This window comes from Manis pentadactyla, chromosome 8, assembly GCF_030020395.1.
Source record: "Manis pentadactyla isolate mManPen7 chromosome 8, mManPen7.hap1, whole genome shotgun sequence".
NCBI lineage: Eukaryota > Metazoa > Chordata > Mammalia > Pholidota > Manidae > Manis > Manis pentadactyla.
In genome coordinates this window covers 94593334-94618474 of record NC_080026.1, presented here as the reverse complement: position 1 = coordinate 94618474, position 25141 = coordinate 94593334, and the positions used below count along the sequence as shown (strand labels likewise).

Sequence of the window (25141 nt, the reverse complement as noted above, 5' to 3'; positions counted from 1 at the left end):
ATTAGGGTGATGTTAGCTTCATAGAATGAGTTTGGGAGTATCCCCTCCTCCTCTATTTTTTGGAAAACTTTAAGGAGAATGGGTATTATGTCTTCCCTGTATGTCTGATAAAATTCCGAGGTAAATCCATCTGGCCCGGGGGTTTTGTTCTTTGGTAGTTTTTTGATTACCTCTTCAATTTCGTTGCTGGTAATTGGTCTGTTTAGATTTTCTGTTTCTTCCTGGGTCAATCTTGGAAGGTTATATTTTTCTAGGAAGTTGTCCATTTCTCCTAGGTTTCCCAGCTTGTTAGCATATAGGTTTTCATAGTATTCTCCAATAATTCTTTGCATTTCCGTGGGGTCCGTCGTGATTTTTCCTTTCTCGTTTCTGATACTGTTGATTTGTGTTGACTCTCTTTTCTTCTTAATAAGTCTGGCTAGAGGCTTATCTATTTTGTTTATTTTCTCGAAGAACCAGCTCTTGGTTTCATTGATTTTTGCTATTGTTTTATTCTTCTCAATTTTATTTATTTCTTCTCTGATCTTTATTATGTCCCTCCTTCTGCTGACCTTAGGCCTCATCTGTTCTTCTTTTTCCAATTTCGATAATTGTGACATTAGACCATTCATTTGGGATTGCTCTTCCTTTTTTAAATATGCTTGGATTGCTATATACTTTCCTCTTAAGACTGCTTTTGCTGTGTCCCACAGAAGTTGGGGCTTAGTGTTGTTGTTGTCATTTGTTTCCATATATTGCTGGATCTCCATTTTGATTTGGTCATTGATCCATTGATTATTTAGGAGCGTGTTGTTAAGCCTCCATGTGTTCGTGAGCCTCTTTGCTTTCTTTGTACAGTTTATTTCTAGTTTTATGCCTTTGTGGTCTGAAAAGTTGGTTGGTAGGATTTCAATCTTTTGGAATTTTCTGAGGCTCTTTTTGTGGCCTAGTATGTGGTCTATTCTGGAGAATGTTCCATGTGCACTTGAGAAGAATGTATATCCCGCTGCTTTTGGATGTAGAGTTCTATAGATGTCTATTAGGTCCATCTGCTCTACTGTGTTGTTCAGTGCTTCCGTGTCCTTACTTATTTTCTGCCCAGTGGATCTATCCTTTGGGGTGAGTGGTGTGTTGAAGTCTCCTAGAATGAATGCATTGCAGTCTATATCCCCCTTTAGTTCTGTTAGTATTTGTTTCACATATGCTGGTGCTCCTGTGTTGGGTGCATATATATTTAGAATGGTTATATCCTCTTGTTTGACTGAGCCCTTTATCATTATGTAGTGTCCTTCTTTATCTCTTGTTACTTTCTTTGTTTTGAAGTCTATTTTGTCTGATATTAGTACTGCAACCCCTGCTTTCTTCTCACTGTTGTTTGCTTGAAATATGTTTTTCCATCCCTTGACTTTTAGTCTGTACATGTCTTTGGGTTTGAGGTGAGTTTCTTGTAAGCAGCATATAGATGGGTCTTGCTTTTTTATCCATTCTGTTACTCTGTGTCTTTTGATTGGTGCATTCAACCCATTAACATTTAGGGTGAGTATTGAAAGATATGTACTTATTGCCATTGCAGGCTTTAAATTCGTGGTTACCAAAGGTTCAAGGTTAGCCTCTTTAGTATCTTACTGCCTAACTTAGCTCGCTTATTGAGCTGTTATATACACTGTCTGGAGATTCTTTTCTTCTCTCCCTTCTTGTTCCTCCTCCTCGATTCTTCATATGTTGGGTGTTTTGTGCTGTGCTCTTTCTAGGAGTGCTCCCATCTAGAGCAGTCCCTGTAAGATGTTCTGTAGAGGTGGTTTGTGGAAAGCAAATTCCCTCAGCTTTTGTTTGTCTGGGAATTGTTTAATCCCACCGTCATATTTGAATGATAGTCGTGCTGGATACAGTATCCTTGGTTCAAGGCCCTTCTGTTTCATTGTATTAAATATATCATGCCATTCTCTTCTGGCCTGTAGGGTTTCTGTTGAGAAATCTGACGTTAGCCTGATGGGTTTCCCTTTATAGGTGACCTTTTTCTCTCTAGCTGCCTTTAACACTCTTTCCTTGTCCTTGATCTTTGCCATTTTAATTATTATGTGTCTTGGTGTTGCCCTTCTTGGATCCTTTCTGTTGGGGGTTCTGTGTATTTCCGTGGTCTGTTTGATTACTTCCTCCCCCAGTGTGGGGAAGTTTTCAGCAATTATTTCTTCTAAGATACTTTCCATCTCTTTGCCTCTCTCTTCTTCTTCTGGGACCCCTATAATACGGATATTGCTCCTTTTAGATTGGTCACACAGTTCTCTTAATATTGTTTCATTCCTGGAGATCCTTTTGTCTCTCTCTATGTCAGCTTCTATGCGTTCCTGTTCTCTGATTTCAATTCCATCAATGGCCTCTTGCATTCTATCCATTCTGCTTATAAACCCTTCCAGAGTTTGTTTCATTTCTGCGATCTCCTTTCTGGCATCTGTGATCTCTTTCCGGACTTCATCCCATTTTTCTTGCGTGTTTCTCTGCATCTCTGTCAGCATGTTTATGATTCTTATTTTGAATTCTTTGTCAGGAAGACTGGTTAGGTCTGTCTCCTTCTCTGGTGTTGTCTCTGTGATCTTTGTCTGCCTGTAGCTTTGCCTTTTCATGGTGATAGGAATAGTCTGCAGAACTGGGACGAGTGACGGCTGGAAGGACTTCCTTTCTTGTTGGTTTGTGGCCCTCCTCTCCTGGGAGAACAGCGGCCTCTAGTGGCTTGTGCTGCGCAGCTGCGCGCAGACAGGGTTTCTGCTTCCTGCCGGGCTGCTATGGAGTTAATCTCCGCTGTTGCTGTGGGCGTGGCCTGGCTCGGGCAGCTGCTCCAAAATGGTGGAGTCGCGTTGGAGCAGGAGCTGCTGGGAGGCTATTTATCTCCGTAAGGGGCCTCCCTGCTCCCTGCAGCCCAGGGGTTAGGGTGCCCAGAGATCCCGGATTCCCTACCTCTGGATTAAGTGGCCCGCCCTGCCCCTTTAAGACTTCCAAAAAGCACCCGCCAAAACAAAACAACGACCACAAAAAAAAACAAGAAAAAAAAATTTTTTTAATAAAAAAAAAAAAAAATTTTTAATTAAAAAAAAAAAAGGTGGTCGTTCGTTTTTCTTTATTCTCCGGTGCCAGCCTCAGGCCTCTGCTCACCGGTCTTTCTGCCCTGTTTCCCTAATATTGGGGTCCCTGTCCCTTTAAGACTTCCAAAAAGCGCTCGCCAAAACAAAGCAGCAAAAAAGCAAAAAAAAAAATGGTCGCGCGCTTTTCTTATGTCCTCTGTCGCCCAGCCTCCAGTGCCTGCTCACTGTTCTTGCTGCCCTGTTTTCCCAGTATCGAGGGCCCTGCACTCTGTCCCGGATGGCGGGGGCTGGGTGTTCGGCAGTCCTGGGCTCCGTCTCCCTCCCGCTCTGCCTGCTCTTCTCCCGCCGGGAGCTGGGGGGAGGGGCGCTCGGCTCCCGCGGGGCCGGGGCTTGTATCTTACCCCCTTCGCGAGGCGCTGGGTTCTCTCAGGTCCGGATGTGGTCTGGATATTGTCCTGTGTCCTCTGGTCTTTATTCTAGGAAGGGTTGTCTTTGTTATATTTTCATAGATATATGTTGTTTTGGGAGGAGATTTCCGCTGCTCTACTCACGCCGCCATCTTCCGCCCCCCCACCGGTTGCCTTATTTTTTGACTAATTTTTAACTAATTAATATGTGAACTTTTGTGAGTCTTTACATATTTAAAAATGCATGCAGCCTATACAGAATCTTGGGTTTTTAGACTGTAAGGGACCTTTGGGGATCACCTAGTCTTAACCTGTAACTTTGTAAATGAGGAACTGAGGAAGTCCATAGAGGAGACATAGTTTGCCTATGAATAAGGCTTTGGTTACACGGTTAACATACAATAAGAACTTGGACAATATTGAATGAGTAAATGCATATTGAATGAGTTGATGACATTGCTGAAACTGGACGTTGTGTCCCTTGACTCAGCCTTGTGTTTTTCCCTTCATATTATGCCACTTCTCAGGTAGTACATTAAGGTTTTGCTAGTTGTACCTATAGAAATCCAAGAGAAAATAAGCATAAATAATGCAAGTTTCTCTTTATCTAATGTTATCTTTGAAATTTTTACAGCTGAAGGCAGGTACAATCTCTACACAGCGGATGGCAAATACATATTCAAGGAAAGAGAATCATTTGATGGCCGAAACATTTTAAAGGTCAGTATATAGAGGGTGAATTGGAAATCTTTTGACATGTGTCCTAAAGTAAGGGAGGAAAACAAGTCATTCTTTTAACAGTAAAGTATATTTTTCTCATGCTTCCCATGGGATCATTAATTTAATGTTTAAAAAGTTCTTTTTAAGTCCTAATGTTTAAAAAGAAAAATTTTAAGTCCTAAAAGAAAAGAGCAATCTGTTTGACTCTGTTACATTCCAAGGCTGTGGGTGTTTTTTGGAGCTGGGAAGGAAAGAATGTATATAACTTAAGAATAAGCTTTAGCTTCAAAAGTGCTTTTTTGTTTTCCTTCCCTACCCCATCCTCCACTCCCTTATCTTGTCACTTGGCAGTTTTCTTGCCAAATGCCTAATATGACCCCGTTTCCTCTAATGAGTGACATCACTCTTTAGCAGCTGTAAGCTTCTTACCGCAGAGCCCGACAGGGCAATGACAGCATTCATTCACTTAGGCAGGCATTCTAGCTCCCACATTGCAGAGCTATGTTAGCTCCTTCATTTCCCTGATATCCTTCCTCCTTTCTGAGTAATTTTCTTGTTTTCAAAGTAGTTACCGTAGCTGTGGTTTGAGGGGCAAGCTACTAATGAATTCAGTTGCAGTTAACTTTACTCATTTTCCCAGGTCACAGCTTCAGTGTGATATGAATCTTTCTCCTCCTCTACCTCATTTCCTGGAGCTTTCCCAAAAATAACATTAGTTACTTTGCTTTTTTGTTGTTACTAATTTGATTAAGAGAGAAGCTAAGCTAAATAGGGGAAAAAATCTGTAGGAGTGACTCAAGCCAACTTGGTTCTTTTGGAATTAGAATTAAGCTCAAAAGGTATGTTGATGCAGGTCTAATGTGAGGTGCTTTGACATCTGTAAGAGGTCTTCCAGGGGATGTGATGGCAGAGAGCCTGTGGAGTGGCTGTAAGAACAGTACAGATCTCTCGCTTAATATTTAATTTCTCTGATTCTGGGAAGTCAGTTTTCTATTTAAAGATCCTTGCCTTGAAAATTTCCTAACCACCCCAGTGATGGCATGAATGTAGCTCCCTCTAGTGTTAACAAGGGCTTGCTATAGTAGTAGAAAAGTACGCTTACTAGTTCAAGCCTAATCAGAGTTTAGAGCTGGGCCCAGCTAGGTACTTGGAGACCATTTAATCCAGTTCTCCACTTTAATCTCTAAAGGCGCAAGATCCAGTGTGGTAAAAATGACTTGCCAAGTGTTGCTGCTGGGTAGGAGCAGAGTCTGAATCAGAACAAAAGGTTCAAAACTCAAATTAGCATTGTTTCTGCTGCCTCCCATAAAGCTGTTCAGTGTTTAGGCAGAGATCATTAGATATTTGAAGTTGGGCATGTCTGTTTGAACTGTGATAATGTCTGATTAGAAGTTGTTGCATAAACATTGCAGTGGTAGGTGTTCCAGTTACTCTAAAACTGTGGTTAATTACGAATAAATACTAAGACCAGCAGCAATACTTACATATCTGTCAGACCATGTGCCCTGCAGATAAAAGTCATTAGGAAGGTGCAGTCCATCCCGTCCAGGGGCTTCATGTCTTTAAGAGGGACAGATGGTTAATAGGCAATTATAATACAAAATTATGGGGGCAAGTTGTGAGTATGTAGAAGTGCCTTTGAACACAGATAAAGCAAAGTGTTCTTTGATACAGTTTCCAATATTTTACATTTTAATCATTAGCTCCAGAATATATAAACATAGTCATTCTTTGTATTCAGTCAAAGGAGTTAACTTGTCTTTGAGAATAAAAATAGAATGTGGCCTCCAACGATTGCTTCCTCCCAATCACACAGGAGGTAATAACTGTGTTTGTCAAATAGCTATAGCAGTTCATCTTTTAGAATTACCACGAATGAACATCTCTTTCACATTTAGAGCATGAGAACCCACAGACGGCCTCGGGAACCCTTAAGAAAAAGATTCAGAAAACCAGTAGGTTTTATGTATATAGTTTTTGTACTAGATAAAGTTATTATATTTAGAAAGAAAAAAATCAATTTTATTAATAAGATAGAACTGACTTGGAGTAAACAGAAAGGTTGACTGCATTGGTTTTGAAGGAGCCCAGGCTTATGTGTGCAACATATTAACAGCTGCATAGGTCAAGGATCAGGAATACTGATGATGGGAAGTGGCCTTGGAAAAAAATCGACTTCATCTACTATTCAAAGAGAAACAAAACGAGAAAGCAAGTCAGTGTTCATTGCTGTAAGAATTTAATGAGTAACAGTCAATTGCTATTCTACTCCATGAAGAGAATCAGTCCTTTTGGCTTGGTGTAATATTATGTGTTCTGGGTGCCTTAATAAGGAAAAAAATCTTAATGACTTTTGGAGGTAGTAGCCACATTCTTCTTTTGTACAGCTCTTTTGAGAGTTTTTACAGCTATAACAGACTAGTATCAGGTTATTCCTAGTGAAAATAAGATTTTTTTTACCTTAACAAAGACTTTGAAAGAAGAACTGACAAAGAATCGTTCTTCTGTGTTTTTCAAACCAGAAAAGAAACATAATTAGTTATGGGTATTTTTTATAGAAGACTGACAAGATAGCTCTGAAAGGACGATGTATGAGTGAAAAAGACCTAGGCCAAATTGAAAGGATAGAGTCACCTCAGAGAGTTTCCATTTCTAATCTAAGAGATAGGAACAAAGATGGTGTTTGTTTATCCATTAGGCAGTGATAAACTTGTAATTGGAGAAATCCTGCTGACCTGAAGACATAGTGCCAGGAAATAACTGTTCCCTCGCTGGCTAGAAGTAGAATAGTCATTAATTGCCAGCTTCTGGAGATAAATGGTCGTAATGGCACTATGTTTGAGGGACTTATGAAATGACCTTAAGTAATAAAATAACTATTCCAAGACTGCTTTCATCAGATTGAATGGGAATACGGTATTAACTGTTCAAAAGCATAGTTTCTAACTGTAGAGTGAAGAGGAGACATTAGAGCCTATGTTGTACTCAGCAGAGGAGGTGATTTGGTAAAGATAAAAGGACTGACATCCTTGGGAAGGAATAGAAAGTGCTGTAGGCCCAAAATCAAAGGACACTATGAAAGTGCTACTTTTTTTTGATACTTAAAAATCGTGGAAAATATAAACCAAGTAAAAAGGAGTTGAATTTGTATTTCATTTATTTTTGCTTTTCTTCCATTGCTACCCCTTAAAGTCTTTAATAAGACAGTTAGGATGTATACATTTAAATGAGACCTTTATTTACTTTGCTTTACTTAGAGAAGTTTCTATTAAAGAAGCTGTTTAAAAATACATACTATTCTTTTTTTGTGAAACATATAAATAGAAAAGTGCATAAAACATGTATGTGCCTTTTAACAAATAATCATAAAGTAAACAGTATAACTACTACCAAAGTCAAAAAGTTGAGTATGCCTCCGTTGTCCCTCCCTCTGTGGCCAACTCTTTAGTCTGTTTGTCCTAAGGTAACAAAGCACAACTAAGTTTTCTTAAGCTTTCCTAGTAAAGAGGCTGGTTTTGAATGATTATTTTGTTTCAAAGTATTAGAAGAGTATTGAAAAGTGAATTCATTTTTATTTTTTCTAGGGAAGAGAGGTGAGATTGAGAACTGTGTAGTAATACTTTTAAAGAAGATATTAATGACTACAAAAGGAGAATAGCATTTAGGAAGAAATTTTCTAAGAAAAAAATATTTCTGAGGAAGAAAACACTTTTTTATTATCCATTTCCACATTCAGCCATATTATATACTGTTTTTGAAAATTATGTCTTAGTCACATGGCTCTTCCTCAGAATTTTTTTTTTCAAAACTTTTCCAGAAAGCTTTCCCTTGAGATTCTATCACTAAATGTTCTATTGTGCTATTTATCAGGATAAATAACAGCAAATTGAATGTAGAAGAAAGTTACTATCTTTTATTATCACCATAGCTATGGTGTTATTTTTACTACCAAATATTTCAGTGCAAAAATTAACTATTAATGTTCTAAAAGGAGAAAATAGACCTTGAGGTCTTGAACTTGGATGAAGGAGACTCTGGACTGGTAGTGCTCCCAGGCACTTGACAGTAGTGAGGAAAAATCCTCTCTGGAAAATGGTTTCCTCAATCTCTGCCTAAAAATATTTCTCCAAGGAATTTTTCCCCAAAATGACCAGTACATAGTCAAAGATAACTAGGCATTATGAAGAAACCAATCCCCATAAGCAAGCAGATACCCCAAAATGATAAAGACATGAGATTAACTAAAGTTATTAGACTTAGGCTAAAAAAGACTATGCTTACTACAGTCAAATTAAATAAGCCAAACTTATTTTCATCAGGTGATTGGAAACTATTACAAAAGAAAAATGATGTAGCAATTTTGAAAAAGAACCCAATAGAAATGCTGGAACTGTAAAACACAGTAATTAAAATTCAGAGCTCAGTGTTTGGGCTTAGCCCCAAATTAGATATAGCTGAAGAGGGAAAGAGTGAGCTGGAAATTCAGTTAGAAGAAATTATCCAGAATGTTGTGTACACAGAGGGAAAAGTGAGAATAAGAGACATTTAGGATAGAGTGAAAAGACACATTTAATCCCAGAAGGAAAGGAGAGGAAGAGTGGGTCAGAGCTGATGCAAGCATCAATCTACAGATGAAAGAAGCCAAATGGATTTCAAACAGGGGTTCTGTTAAATGAGCTTATATTGTACTTTTCCTTCCTACAGCTTATGACTGAATCATAGAAAACATTAACTAAACTACTTGGGCCCCACCCAGCATTTACTAAACTGGCCCGAGTTTGTTGGTAGTATCCACATAACAAGGAACGGGAAATTCAGCTAAAGAATGCTTTTCTTTAAAGTAGGCTATAAACAAAAAGGCGGATAAAAGGTATCCAGGATTCATTCTTACCAGTATTCATTTTTACTATTCTTGTAACTTTTCTGTAAGTCTGAAACTACATCAAAATAAAAAAATATAAAAAAAGAAGGAAAGACAGACATGTGCACATAGGAGGGGAATAGGACACTATTTATTGTGTGTATGTGTTTAATGACCATCTTCCAAAAAAGTTTGTTGAGGTCTTGACTATAGTTTGTTCTAATGTTTAGGATAAATGCAGCTTTTATTAACTGCAGATCTTACCAAAAAAATAGGGCCATTTGATTTCAAAGGGTATAAGAATTTAGTGTAAGGAGTAACTTTCTGATTAGAATGTTTCATATTAGAGCAAGCTACTAAGAAGGTAGATGTATCTCTCATTAGAATGTTTTTTGTTTTGTTTTATAGAGAGAGTTTAATTCCCTGAAATCTATCTCTCACCTCTATCATTGTACGGAAATAGCACTGTGAAAAGTCACTAATAGCCCCTATTTGTTCGGTGCCTTTGCCTACTTTTACTTTTTCCCAGTAACCACATTGGGAATATTAAGCCCTTTTCTCCTTCAAATGTTCTCTTCTCTTGGCTTTGATGGCAGTTGGCTCTCCTGCTTTTTGCCTGCCTCTGGATCAACATTTTTTTAAAATTCATTGCTTTATATGGGTACTTCCTAAGGTTTTGTCTCTTTCTGTTTTCTCTTACCACAGTCTTGTTCTATCCAAATGCTACTCATTCTTCAAAGTCCAGTATAGATGTTAACCTCCTCCATAGTGGTAAGGACCTCCTAGTCGATGGTGCTCTTCCACCTCTCAATGCCTTCCCTCATCTCCTTACTTTGGTTATATAGAGACCTTTCTTGGCCTCCTCAGTGCTTAGCAATGTGTCTTGCAACTGGCAAGCACTCAGGAAGCTTTTCTAGATAGACCAAGTAGAAATGTTTTCCACATGAATCAGATTTTGGAAGAGAAAAAGAAAAAGATTTTCTGTTTGCCAAAGGGGATATTTTTTTGCCCTGTACTTGAGATTGTGAACTCCTAGAGCAGGGGCCAGCAAACTATGGTCTGAGGGCCAAATATGGCCTGCCACCTATTTTGTGTATGGCCCTCAAACTACAAATGGTTTTTATATTTTTTAATGGTTGAAAAAAGAATAATATTGTAAAAATCATATGAAATTCAAATGTCAGTCCATAAATACAATTTTACAGGAAAACAGCCATCTTCATTGGTTTATGCATTGTCAAAAGTTTTCGTGCTATAGTGCCCGAGTTGAAGAGTTGTGACAGATACCATATAGCCACCTAGCCCTTTATGGACAAAGTTTGCTGACCCCTGTCTGGAAGAGTTTAGTTTAATTTTCTTTTATTTCACCCAATACAACTTCCAGCTTTATGATTAGATGTGGTGCTCATATTTAACAGACCCTGAAGATATATTAAGTATTCAAGTATTTTTTTACACAATAGTCAATCCTATTGAATTTTTCTTTACTTGAATCTTTTCTAGCAAATTTCTTTTTTTAAAATGGGTTTGCTAAATTCAAGAAGAAGAACCCCAAATTATTATATTGTTGGTTATTTTTAAACGTGAAGTATAACTGATATATAATATTATATTGGTTTCAAGTATACAACATAGTGATTTGACAGTTATACACATTATTAAGTGCTTACCCCAACTAGTGTAGTTTACTATCTGTCAACATAGAAAGATGTTACAGATCTATTGACTATATTCTCTATGCTGTACTTTCATCCCTGTGACTAATTTATGTTATGATTAAGATTTTTTGCCTCTTTATCCCCTTCACTGATTTCATGCAGCTACCCGACCCCTCCACCATGGTAACTACCAATCATTTCTCAGTATCTGTCACACCTCAGTCCACTGCTGTTTTTTTTTAACATGTATTGTACTTGTATTTATTTATTTATTTATTTTTGTAGATGATTATTTTTTATTGAAGGGTAGTTGACACACAGTATTACATTACATTAGTTTCAGGTGTACAACATAGTGATTCAACATTTATATACATGATAATTCTAGGTACCAGCTATCACCATACCAAGTTGTTACAATATTTTGACTATATTCCTTATGCTATACATTACATCCCGGTTACTTATTTATTTTACAACTGGAAGTGTGTACTTTTTTGTTGTTGTTGTTGTTGTGAGGGCATCTCTCATATTTATTGGTCAAATGGTTGTTAACAACAATAAAATTCTGTATAGGGGAGTCAATGCTCAATGCACAATCATTAATCCACCCCAAACCTAATTTTCGTCAGTCTCCAATCTTCTGAAGCATAACGAACAAGTTCTTACATGGAGAACAAATTCTTACATACTGAATAAGTTACATGGTGAACAGTACAAGGGCAGTCATCACAGAAACTTTCGGTTTTGCTCATGCATTATGAACTATAAACAGTCAGTTCAAATATGAATACTCATTTGATTTTTATACTTGATTTATATGTGGATACCACATTTCTCTCTTTATTATTATTTTTAATAAAATGCTGAAGTGGTAGGTAGATACAAGATAAAGGTAGAAAACATAGTTTAGTGTTGTAAGAGAGCAAATGTAGATGATCAGGTGTGTGCCTGTAGACTATGTGTTAATCCAAGCTAGACAAGGGCAATAAAACATCCATGGATCAGAAGATTTCTCTCAGAACAGGGGGGGTGAGGTTCTAAGCCTCACCTCTGTTGATCCCCAATTTCTCACCTGATGGCCCCCCTGCGACTGTGCCTGTCTTAGGTTGTTCCTCCCTTGAGGAATCTTACCCGTCTCTAGCTAACCAGTCATCTTACGGGGCCATACAGGGAAATGTAAAGTTGGTAAGTGAGAGAAAAGCCTTATTGTTTGAAAAGGTTAGCTTTTCACTTCTTTGCATATTTATGCCCTGTGGCTTCTATGCCCAGCATTTGTCTTGAGGTATCTTTACCACTTGGAAGAATTATGATACTCGGTAAATTTGATATGAGGCACGAATTCTATTTAAGGGTTGTAATTAGGAAGGAAGAAGAAAAGCTATAGAAGTAGCAGGCGGAAGAAAACATGTGAAGATTGATTATTTCTTTGACATATCTTCTTGTAGAGTAACTTCAGCATGTATAGATTTTAAACTACTAATTAAATTGCACACACACATTAACATAATAGGAGTATAGTTACATAACTAAAGCATACCTGTAATTACCAGCCATCTCCAGTGAAACCAAGAAAACCAGTTAGGCACCTTAGGCATTTGTGAAAACTTATCTATGATATGGTGGATATTGTTCAACTGAACTTGAACAGTCTAAGAGAAATCAGACAAATTAAAACAACCCATTCCTGGGGACTGTTCACATCCCATATGTTCTTTTAACAGTAAATAGTCTGTAGTTGTAAGATTTTGGAGCACTACAATTTGCACTTCTCCTAATTCTTGGTTGAGTTCCAACAGTATAGATCCAGTCAAATTTGTTGTTTTACTGTATGCACAGGCCAGCTTAGATATCTCCTTCTTCATTCCCATGGCAAGTCCAGGAGCTGGTGGGATGAGTGCATCTACAGCTGTAGCAGTGCGTGGATCTTTGTTGGGGTTTTTTGATGATCATCTTCTGGCATGAGTCTTCCAGAGAGTGCTGACGTTGGAAGTTCTTTTTCATATCGTATCTTAGTTCATTTTCGGGGTAGCCCAATTAGGCTTTGATCCTCTGTATAAACACAAACAGACCCTTTGCCTACACTTTTATATGCCCTTTGTACCCTTGTGTAGAACTCATTGGAGGTTACCACACAGGAACTGCCTTTTTTTTTTTTTTGGTATCATTAATCTACACTTACATGACGAATATTATGTTTACTAGGCTCTCCCCTATACCAGGTCCCCCCTGTAAACCCCTTTACAGTCACTGTCCATCAGCATAGCAAATGTTGTAGAATCACTACTTGCCTTCTCTGTGTTGGACAGCCCACCCTTTCTCCCACCCCCCCATGCATGCTAATCTTAGTACCCCCCTTCTTCTCCCCCCCCTTATCCCTCCCTACCCACCCATCCTCCCCAGTCCCTTTCCCTTTGGTACCTGTTAGTCCATTCTTGAGTTCTGTGATTCTGCTGCTGTTTTGTTCCTTCAGTTTTTGCTTTGTTCTTATATTCCACAGATGAGTGAAATCATTTGGTATTTCTCTTTCTCCGCTTGGCTTGTTTCACTGAGCATAATACCCTCCAGCTCCATCCATGTTGCTGCAAATGGTAGGATTTGCCCTTTTCTTATGGCTGAGTAGTATTCCATTGTGTATATGTACCACATCTTCTTTATCCATTCATCTATCGATGGACATTTAGGTTGCTTCCAATTCTTGGCTATTGTAAATAGTGCTGCGATGAACATAGGGGTGCACTGATCTTTCTCATACTTGATTGCTGCATTCTTAGGGTATATTCCTAGGAGTGCAATTCCTGGGTCAAATGGTAAGTCTGTTTTGAGCATTTTGATGTACCTCCATAGTGCTTTCCACAATGGTTGAACTAATTTACATTCCCACCAGCAGTGTAGGAGGGTTCCCCTTTCTCCACAGCCTCGCCAACATTTGTTGTTGTTTGTCTTTTGGATGGCAGCCATCCTTACTGGTGTGAGGTGATACCTCATTGTAGTTTTAATTTGCATTTCTCTGATAATTAGCGATGTGGAGCATCTTTTCATGTGTCTGTTGGCCATCTGTATTTCTGTTTTGGAGAACCGTCTGTTCAGTTCCTCTGCCCATTTTTTAATTGGGTTATTTGTTTTTTGTTTGTTGAGGCGTGTGAGCTCTTTATATATTCTGGACGTCAAGCCTTTATCGGATCTGTCATTTTCAAATATATTCTCCCATACTGTAGGGTTCCTTTTTGTTCTATTGATGGTGTCTTTTGCTGTACAGAAGCTTTTGAGCTTAATATAGTCCCACTTGTTCATTTTTTCTGTTGTTTTCCTTGCCCGGGGAGATATGTTCAAGAAGAGGTCACTCATGTTTATGTCTAAGAGGTTTTTGCCTATGTTTTCTTCCAAGAGTTTAATGGTTTCATGACTTACATTCAGGTCTTTGATCCATTTTGAGTTTACTTTTGTATATGGAGTTAGACAATGGTCCAGTTTCATTCTCTTACATGTAGCTGTCCAGTTTTGCCAGCACCATCTGTTGAAGAGACTGTCATTTCGCCATTGTATGTCCATGGCTGCTTTATCAAATATTAATTGACCATATATATCTGGGTTAATGTCTGGATTGTCTAGTCTGTTCCATTGGTCTGTGGCTCTGTTCTTGTGCCAGTACCAAATTGTCTTGATTACTATGGCATTATAGTAGAGCTTGAAGTTGGGGAGTGAGATCCCCCCTACTTTATTCTTCTTTCTCAGGATTGCTTTGGCTATTCAGGGTCTTTGGTGTTTCCATATGAATTTTTGAATTATTTGTTCCAGTTCATTGAAGAACGTTGCTGGTAGTTTCATAGGGATTGCATCAAATCTGTATATTGCTTTGGGCAGGATGGCCATTTTGACGACATTACTTCTTCCTAGCCACGAGCATGGGATGAGTTTCCATCTGTTAGTGTCCCCTTTAATTTCTCTTAAGAGTGACTTGTAGTTTTCAGAGTATAAGTCTTTCACTTCTTTGGTTAGGTTTATTTCTAGGTATTTTATTTTTTTTGATGCAATTGTGAATGGAGTTGTTTTCCTGATTTCTCTTTCTGTTTGTTCATTGTTAGTGTATAGGAAAGCCACAGATTTCTGTGTGTTGATTTTGTATCCTGCAACTTTGCTGTATTCCGATATCAGTTCTAGTAGTTTTGGGGTGGAGTCTTTAGGGTTTTTATGTACAGTATCATGTCATCTGCAAATAGTGACAGTTTAACTTCTTCTTTACCAATCTGGATTCCTTGTATGTTTTTGTTTTGTCTGATTGCTGTGGCTAGGACCTCCAGTACTATGTTAAATTACAGTGGGGAGAGTGGGCATCCCTGTCTAGTTCCCGATCTCAGAGGAAATGCTTTCAGCTTCTGGCTGTTCAATATAATCTTGGCTGTGGGTTTATCATAGATGGCCTTGATTATGTTGAGGTACTTGCCCTCTATTCCCATTTTGTGAGAGTTTTTATCATGAATGGATGTTGAACTTTGTCAAATGCTTTTTCAGCATCTATGGAGATGATCATGTGGTTTTTGTCTTTTTTTTGTTGATGTGGTGGATGATGTTGATGAACTTTCGAATGTTGTACCATCCTTGCATCCCTGGGATGAATCCCACTTGGTCATGGTGTATGATCATTTTGATGTATTTTTGAATTCAGTTTGCTAATATTTTGTTGAGTATTTTTGCATCTACGTTCATCAGGGATATTGGTCTGTAGTTTTCTTTTTTGGTGGGGTCTTTGCCTGGTTTTGGTATTAGGGTGATGTTAGCTTCATAGAATGAGGTTGGGAGTATCCCCTCCTCCTCTATTTTTTGGAAAACTTTAAGGAGAATGGGTATTATGTCTTCCCTATATGTCTGATAAAATTCCGAGGTAAATCCATCTGGCCCGGGGGTTTTGTTCTTTGGTAGTTTTTTGATTATTGCTTCAATTTCGTTGCTGGTAATTGGTCTGTTTAGATTTTCGGTTTCTTTCTGGGTCAGTCTTGGAAGGTTGTATTTTTCTAGGAAGTTGTCCATTGCTCCTAGGTTTCCCAGCTTGTTAGCATATAGGTTTTCATAGTATTCTCTAATAATTCTTTGTATTTCTGTGGGGTCCGTCGTGATTTTTCCTTTCTCGTTTCTGATACTCTTGATTTGCATTGACTCTCTTTTCTTCTTAATAAGTCTGGCTAGAGGCTTATCTATTTTGTTGATTTTCTCAAAGAATCAGCTCTTGGTTTCACTGATTTTTGCTGTTGTTTTATTATTCTCAATTTTGTTTATTTCTTCTCTGATCTTTATTATGTCCCTCCTTCTGCTGACTTTAGGCCTCATTTGTTCTTCTTTTTCCAATTTCGATAATTGTGATGTTAGACTATTCATTTGGGATTGTTCTTGCTTCTTCAAGTGTGCCTGGATTGCTGTATACTTTCCTCTTAAGACTGCTTTCGCTGCGTCTCACAGAAGTTGGGGCTTTGGGTTATTGTTATCATTTGCTTCTATATATTCCTTGATCTCTATTTTAATTTGTTCATTGATCCACTGATTATTTAGGAGCATGTTGTTTAGCCTCCATGTGTTTGTGAGCCTTTTTGTTTTCTTTGTAGAATTTATTTCTAGTTTTATACCTTTGTGGTCTGAAAAGTTGGTTGGTAGAATTTCAATATTTTGGATTTTGCTGAGGCTCTTTTTGTGGGCTAGTATGTGGTCTCTTCTGGAGAATGTTCCATGTGCAGTTGAGAAGAATGTATATCCTGTTGCTTTTGGATGTAGAGTTCTATAGATGTCTATTAGGTCCATCTGCTCTACTGTGTTGTTCAGTGCTTCCGTGTCCTTACTTATTTTCTGCCTGGTGGATCTATCCTTTGGGGTGAGTGGTGTGTTGAAGTCTCCTAGAATGAATGCATTGCAGTCTATTTCCCCCTTTAGTTCTGTTAGTATTTGTTTCACATATGCTGGTGCTCCTGTGTTGGGTGCATATATATTTAGAATGGTTATATCCTCTTGTTGGACTGAGCCCTTTATCATTATGTAGTGTCCTTCTTTATCTCTTGTTACTTTCTTTGTTTTGAAGTCTATTTTGTCTGATATTATTACTGCAACCCCTGCTTTCTTCTCGCTGTTGTTTGCTTGAAATATGTTTTTCCATCCCTTGACTTTTAGTCTGTACATGTCTTTGGGTTTGAGGTGAGTTTCTTGTAAGCAGCATATAGATGGGTCTTGCTTTTTTATCCATTCTGTTACTCTGTGTCTTTTGATTGGTGCATTCAGTCCATTTACATTTAGGGTGACTATTGAAAGATATGTACTTATTGCCATTGCAGGCTTTAAATTCGTGGTTACCAAAGGTTCAAGGTTAGCCTCTTTAGTATCTTACTGCCTAACTTAGCTCGCTTATTGAGCTGTTATATACAGTGTCTGGAGATTCTTTTCTTCTCTCCCTTCTTATTCCTCCTCCTCCATTCTTCATATGTTGGGTGTTTTGTTCTGTGCTCTTTCTAGGAGTGCTCCCATCTAGAGCAGTCCCTGTAAGATGTCCTGTAGAGGTGGTTTGTGGGAAGCAAATTCCCTCAGCTTTTGCTTGTCTGGGAATTGTTTAATCCCTCCGTCATATTTGAATGATAGTCGTGCTGGATACAGTATCCTTGGTTCAAGGCAGTTCTGTTTCATTGCATTAAATATATCATTGTTGGTTGGTAGGGTGATCCAGGCCATTCTCTTCTGGCCTGTAGGGTTTCTGTCGAGAAGTCTGATGTTGGCCTGATGGGTTTTCCTTTATAGGTGACCTTTTTCGCTCTAGCTGCCTTTAAAACTCTTTCTTTGTCCTCGATCTTTGTCATTTTAATTATTATGTGTCTTGGTGTTGTCTTCCTTGGATCCTTTCTATTGGGGGTTCTGTGTATTTCCCTGGTCTGTTCGATTATTTCCTCCCCCAGTTTGGGGAAGTTTTCAGGAATTATTTCTTCTAAGATACTTTCCATCCCTTTTCCTCTCTCTTCTTCTTCTGGTACCCCTAGAATACAGATATTGTTGCTTTTGGATTGGTCACACAGTTCTCTTAATATTGTTTCATTCCTGGAGATCCTTTTATCTCTCTCTCTGTCAGCTTCTATGCGTTCCTGTTCTCTGGTTTCAGTTCCATCAATGGCCTCTTGCATCTTATCCATTCTGCTTATAAATCCTTCCAGAGTTTGTTTCATTTCTGTAATCTCCTTTCTGGCGTCTGTGATCTCCCTCCGGAGTTCATCCCATTTCTCTTGTGTATTTCTCTGCATCTCTGTCAGCATGTTTATGATTTTTATTTTGAATTCTTTGTCAGGAAGACTGGTTAGGTCTGTCTCCTTCTTTGGTGTCTCTGTGATCTTGGTTTGCCTATAATTTTGTCTTTTCATGGTGATAAGAATAGTTTGCAGAGCTGGGACGAGTGATGGCTGGAAGAACTTCCCTTCTTGTTGGTTTGTGGCCCTCCTGTCCTGGGAGAACAGCGACCTCTAGTGGCTTGTGCTGGGTAGCTGCGTGCAGACAGGGCTTCTGCTTCCTGCCAGGCTGCTATGGAGTTTATCTCCGCTGTTGCTGTGGGCGTGGCCTGGCTCAGGCTGTTGCTCCAAAGTGGTGGAGTCGTGTTGGAGCAGGAGCTGCTGGGAGGCTATTTATCTCCGTAAGGGGCCTCCGTGCTCCCTGCAGCCCAGGGGATTAGGGTGCCCAGAGATCCCCGGATTCCCTAGTTCTGGATTAATTGTGCTGCCCTGCCCCTTTAAGGCTTCCCAAAAGCACCCGCCAAAACAAAACAATGACCACAAAAAAAAAAAAAAATTAAAATAAATAAATAAATAAATAAATATAAAATGGCCGCTCGTTTTTCTTTATTCTCGGGCGCCAGCCTCAGGCACCTGCTCACTGGTCTTGCTGCCCTGTTTCCCTAGTATTGGTGTCCCTATCCCTTTAAGACTTCCAAAAAGCCCTCGCCAAAAGAAAACAAAAACAAAAACAAACAAACAAGAAAAAAATGGCCGCTCACTTTTCTTTTGTTCTCTGGCGCTGGCCTCCGATACCCACTTGCCAGTCTTGCTGCTCTGTTTCCCTAGTATTGGGGTCCCTGTCCCTTTAAGACTTCCAAAAAGCACTCCCCTCAACAAAACAACAACAACAAAAAAACATGGCCTCTCGCTTTTCTTATGTCCTCCGGTGCCAATCCCCTGGTATCCGCTCACCGTTCTTGCTGCCCTGTTTCCCTAGTATCCAGGGCCCCGCGTGTGCACTGTGTCTGTGCTCTGGTCTGGATAGCTGGGGCTGGGTGTTCAGCAGTCCTGGGCTCCCTCTCCCTCCCTCTCAGACCTCTCTCCTCCCGCAGGGAGCTGGGGGGAGGGGCGCTGGGGCTTGTAGCTTACCCCCTTCACTAGGCTCTGGGCTCTCACAGGTGTGGATGTGGTCTGGATGTTGTCCTGTGTCCTCTGGTCTTTATTCTAGGAAGAGTTGTCTTTGTTATATTTTCATAGATATATGTGGTTTTGGGAGGAGATTTCCACTGCTCTACTCACGCCGCCATCTTGGCTCCGCCCCCCTCTTTTGAATTTATATTCATTGGTTATTCATCTTTGAAGCAGTACTGGAATACAGCCATGTGTTGTCTTGGCTCAGGAAGGGAATGATGGGTTTGAACGGGGCTAACCTACCCAATGACAAGAAGTAGGCCATGTGGCAATAACAGTGAGAGCAGAAAAAATTAAGAGATTAAAATTACTTTTCTCAAAATCATTTCTGGTTCATATCAGGATAAAAAATAAACATTTTTTCAATACCTACTAAATGTAAAACACTAAGCTAGATGCTTAGTGTATATGAGAGAGGGACATTAAATATCCAATTTTCTTTAGTCCGTCTGATCTCATTTCTGTGAACTCTTTGAACAGGGTGCCTTATCTTATTGTGGGAAATACTCATCTCTTATATGTTCATTTCTAGGGGTTCAATCATATCATTTTAGGTGTGGCTCACAAATAAAGTGAGTTATTCATTTTGAGTCCATAGTGTGTTTTTTTTAATTGTGGGAAAATATACACATATTAATCAAGTTTAAGTGTATAATTCAGTGGCATTAAGTACATTCACATTGTTGTGCAACCATCACCACTAGCCCTCTCCAGAATTTATCATCCCTAATTGAAACTCTGTATCCATTAAAACAGTAACTTCTCATTCTTCCTTCCCCACAGCCCCTGGCAACCACATTATTCTTTTTGTGTGTATGAAGTTAACTACTGTAGGTACTTCATCTTAGAATCACACAGTGTTTGACCTTTCGTTTCTTGCTTATTTCCATTACATAATGTTTCTAAGGTTCTTCTATGTTCTTCTATGTAGCATGTATTAGGAGTTTCTTTTTTAAGACTGAATAATTTTCCATTGTATGTATATACTCCATTGTGTATTTTTAGATACAGTGTAAACAAACTAGTGAACAAGTATAAATTTGTACCCAGAGATGGTGACAGGGCACTGTCTTCTTTGAAGCAATCTGTTTAGAGACTAGACCAACTGTGAAACCATGTTAGATTGGGTGGCTTTGTCCTGGTGTCTAAGTGTTACTGCAAATGTTAGAGGACGTTGGTGGAAAGAGATGAAAGGTATAAGAGTGAAGTCCCCTATGCCACAAAACTGTGATGACTTCTTAAGAAATCATGTCTTCTTTCCCATATCCCAGTTATGAAACAAGTTTAAAATTAATGCTCAAATGAGAACTTTATTATTGCAAATTAAAAGTGAAGAAACAGCATATAAGTCAACCAGAACTGCAATTCAAAGTTTACTCTCTCAGTGGTAGGTTAAAACATTGATACCAGTTTCTAAAATTCTAGAGGTCTTGCAACTCCTGATGTGTGTAGAGGGATGATAACCATATCCCTTATCCAAGGCCTTGTGGTTATTTGACATTTAGTCCACATCTTTGCAGAGGGGAAGGAGGGACAACTGAACTGGATTATAGAGAAATGTGTGCCCTAATATGTAATGCTCCAGTGCTGCTTCTGAAGGTTTCTGTGGTTCTGACAGAATAATGAGTATTTCAAGTCTTGCTGTCTAGTAAGATGATTTAGTTGAAAATCCAAGATAACATGTGGCAACCTCTCTCAATCTTCCAGGAACCATTACCAACCCAGTTATTATTTGCCAGCTGTTATATATATGTGTGTGTGTATACTCTTGCCATTGCCTAATACTGCTGAGAAACATTTGATTTACTCTTTAACTTCTGGGTGCTGTTCTCATGTGGGAAAAGTTGGAGTAGACATGGGCTGAGCCTGATGACCTTGTTTTCTCCTCTCTCACTCTGTTCTTTTTCTGAATCTGTTGCTCTGGACAATAGTCAGCCCCTTTGTGCCTGGCCTCCCTAAAGGCACTTGCCTGGAGAACCTCAGGCCAAGAAGAAACCATGTCTGCTACTGTCCCCAGTGCTCTCCTTGAGAGATTCCTGTCTGCTGACTTCCATTTTCTTTCTAAAATATAATACAAAAATCAAACATTTATCTTCTGTTACATTAGTTCGAAGGACAGTTAGGAATAATGCCTGAAGAAAGATGACCATACTGAAAATAAGAGCGGTAACATATTTGAATGAACATTGAGAGGCATTTTTCTGAGGGAAAGAATTTATCTTCAGAAACAGTACCTAGATTAGTTCTGAAAGGACACCTGCCTTGAGGGCAGGTGGTCACAGTTGTGGGGCCTTGAAGAGGCTCTGCTAACCAGTGGCCACCAGGGGCAGTTTGTCATGCTAAAGCAGTAGCATCCGTGCCCTGGGGCAGGGCTTTCTCTGGAAGAAATTTTGCAGCAAAATGGGCTCCTAGCAGCCCATCTCTGATGCTGATTCCACGTGCTGCTGTGGAAACAGGCAGAGCGCACTGGTGTGTGTGGTTAGTTCTAGGTTCTTCAGACATGTCAGCACAGCCTCTTCTCTCCTCCTTCCTCCTCCTTCCATCCCACATTTTTTCTTGCTACTTTTTAAATTGAAAGGCTCTGCAGGGAGGAGAAGTCCCTTGGTATTTTGAGTATTGAGGTACTCAGCAGAACTGCCAGGCATCCTGTTTGTATATAGCGATTTTAATTCTCTCTCTAATAGGTCATTTGGCCTTACCAGCAGAGTCTTAAACTTGATAATCCTTACGTCAGCAGTGAGGCTCAGGCCAAACATCCAAAAGAGCAACGCTGAATGATTATTGAAGGAGGTTTTAAAAAGCCTTCATTCCCTGGCTCCGTTTGTCTGCCTTCTGCCTGGTGCCATGGTCGGTCAGGCTGTTACCAGTCCTTTTGCTCACTGCAGCTAAGACAGCAGGTGGTTTGGGAGAGCCCCATGAGTGGCAGGAGTTCATGTTCATGGTCCCAGTCTGTGCAAGGAGCCTGTTAATATTCAGATGCCATTTCAGTCGGTGGAGATGGGACTTGTGCTCTGGTGACATGTAGGTTTTTGGTACTCTTTTAATGGACATGTGCAAAGCAGTAGTGATACGCTGACGGGTGAAAACCTCAGCTGCTGCGCTGATTTGCAGCCTTCTTGCTACTTTCCTTATGGAGGCAAATGATGATGTTAAGAACTACTCTTTCTGCAGACTGGCTTTAACCTTGCTCCTTGGATCCAAGGTGTCCCAGGCCTCTGGAAGCACATTATGTCCTCCTTTTACTGGCTATTATTAGCTATTGTTATCAACTTCTCACCATTGATCCCTGTAGTTTGAGGTTGCAGATTAAAAGTGGCATCCTGGGCAGAGTTAGGGCTGTATTTGGAGATGATTCTAGGATAGTAAGTATCTGCTAACTGCATTATATATATTTTTAATTAATCAATCAATTAATTTTGTTGTCATTAATCTACGATTACATGAAGAATATTATGTTTACTAGGGTCCCCCCTTCACCAAATCCCCCCCACAAACCCCATTACAGTACTGTCCATCAGCATAGTAAGATGCTTTAGAATCACTTGTCTTCTCTGTGTTGCACAGCCCTCCCCATGCCCCACCCCCACATTACACATGCTAATCGTAATGCTCCCTTTCTTTTTCCCCACCCTTATCCCTCCCTTCCCTCCCTTTCTCCCCAGTCCCTTTCCCTTTGGTAACTGTTAGTCCATTCTTAGGTTCTATGATTCTGCTGCTGTTTTGTTCCTTCAGTCTTTCTTTGTTCCTATAGTCTTTGGGTTTGAGGTGAGTCTCTTGTAAGCAGCATAGAGATGGGTCTTGCTTTTTTATCCATTCTGTTATTCTGTGTCTTTTGATTGGTGCATTCAGTCCATTTACATTTAGGGTGATTATTGAAAGATATGTACTTATTGCCATTGCAGGCTTTAGATTCATGGTTGCCAAAGGTTCAAGGTTAGCTTCTTTAGTATCTTACTGTCTAACTTAACTCACTGAGCTATTTTAGACATTGTCTGGTCATTCTTTATTTTTCTCCCTTCTTATTCCTCCTCCTCCATTCTTTATATGTTGGTTGTTTTATTCTGTGCTCTTTTGTGCTTCCTTTAACTGCTTTTGTGGGTAGTTGATTTTATTTTTTGCCTTTAGTTAGTATTTGGTTGGTCTGCTTTCTTTGCTGTGATTTTATTTTCTCTGGTGACATCTATTTAGTTTTAGAAGTGCTCCCATCTAGAGCAGTCCCTCTAAAATACCCTGTAGAGGTGGTTTGTGGGAGGCAAATTCCCTCAACTTTTGCTTGTCTGGGAATTGTTTAATCCCTCCTTCATATTTAAATGATAGTCGTGCTAGATACAGTATTCTTGGTTCAAGGTCCTTCTGTTTCATTGCATTAAGTATATCATGCCATTCTCTTCTGGCCTGTAAGGTTTCTGTTGAGAAGTCTGATGATAGCCTGGTGGGTTTTCCTTTGTAGGTGACCTTTTTCCTCTCTCTAGCTGCCTTTAAAACTCTGTCCTTGTTCTTGATCTTTGCCATTTTAATTATTATGTGTCTTGGTGTTGTCCTCCTTGGATCCTTTCTGTTGGGAGTTCTGTACACTTCCATGGTCTGATAGATTATTTCCTCCCCCAGTTTGGGGAAGTTTTCAGCAATTATTTCTTCAAATACTCTTTCTATTCCTTTTTCTCTCTCTTCTTCTTCTGGTACCCCTATAATGCGGATATTGTTCCTTTTGGATTGGTAACACAGTTCTCTTAATATTGTTTCATTCCTGAAGATCCTTTTATCTCTCTCTGCGTCAGCTTCTATGCATTCCTGTTCTCTAGTTTCTATTCCATCAATGGCCTCTTGCATCTTATCCATTCTGTTTATAAATCCTTCCAGAGAGTGTTTCATTTCTGTAATCGCCCTCCGGATGTCTGTAATCTCCCTCCGGACGTCTGTAATCTCCCTCCGGACTTCATCCCCTAGCTCTTGCATATTTCTCTGCATCTCCATCAGCGTGGTTATGAGCTTTATTTTTAATTCTTTTTCAGGAAGACTGGTTAGGTCTATCTCCTTCTCAGGGTTTGCCTCTGTGTTCTTGGTCTGTATCAATTTCTTCTGCCTTTTCATGGTGATAGATATATTTGTGGGGAGCTGGCGCATGTGTTGGGTAAGGGAAAGTCCCTTCTTGCCAGTTTGTGGCCTTCCTCTGTTGGGAGAACAGCGGCCTCTAGCGGCTTGTGCTGGGCAGCTGCATGCAGATGGGGCTTCTGATCTTGCCCGGCCGCTATGGAGTTTATTTAGCTCTGCAGTTGCTGTGGGCGTGGCCTGCCTCAGGCTGCTGCTCCAATATGGTGGAGCCGCATCAGAGGGGGAACAGGTGGGAGGCTGTTTATCACGGTGAGGGGCCTCCAAGCTGCGCTGCAGGGGTTCGGGCACCCAGAGCTCCCTGAGGTTCGCAGCTGCTGGGCTAAGTGTCCCAGGGCGCTTCCGTCCAGCTGTGAGGTCCCTGTCCCTTTAAGACTTTCAAAAAACACTCACTTTTCTTTGTCCCAGGTGCACTGGCTGTAGGGACCTGCTCACAGGTTTTACTGTCCTGTTTCCTATCCAGCACCTCACGCACTGTGTGTCTGTGCTCTGGTGCGGATGGCTAGGGCTGGGTGATTAGCAGGCCTGGGCTCCCTCTCCCTCCCCGCTCTGACTCCTCTCCTCCCGCCCGGAGCTGGGGTGAGGGGTGCTCTGGTCCTGCCGGGCCGGGGCTTACATCTTACCCCCTTCGTGAAGCACTGGGTTCTCGCAGGTGTGGATGTGGTCTGGATGTTGTCCTGTGTCTTCTGGTCTCTCTTTTAGGATTAGTTGTATTTGTTGTATTTTCAAAAATATATTTGGTTTTGGGAGGAGATTTCCGCTGCTCTACTCACGCCGCCATCTTGGTTCTCTCTAACTGCATTATCTTTTATTCTGAGATAGATGTTCCTATTCCAGCCTTTAAAAATATTACAGCCCTATGAGACCAGATAACAACTGCAGAGATCGACTGTAAGCTGTCAGAGCTCCT

At 40.0% G+C, this 25141-nt stretch overlaps 1 protein-coding gene across 7 annotated transcripts in view; it reads left to right on the top strand.

Annotated features, from left to right (window-relative positions):
* Positions 1–25141, top strand: part of ASCC1 (activating signal cointegrator 1 complex subunit 1) — a 155919-nt gene that overhangs the window by 108277 nt on the left and 22501 nt on the right. For all 7 annotated transcript variants that reach the window (XM_057505961.1, XM_057505959.1, XM_057505957.1 and 4 more), the window contains exon 9: positions 4098–4183. In XM_057505961.1, coding sequence (XP_057361944.1) covers positions 4098–4183 — 86 coding nt within the window. The remainder of the gene's footprint in view (positions 1–4097; positions 4184–25141) is intronic.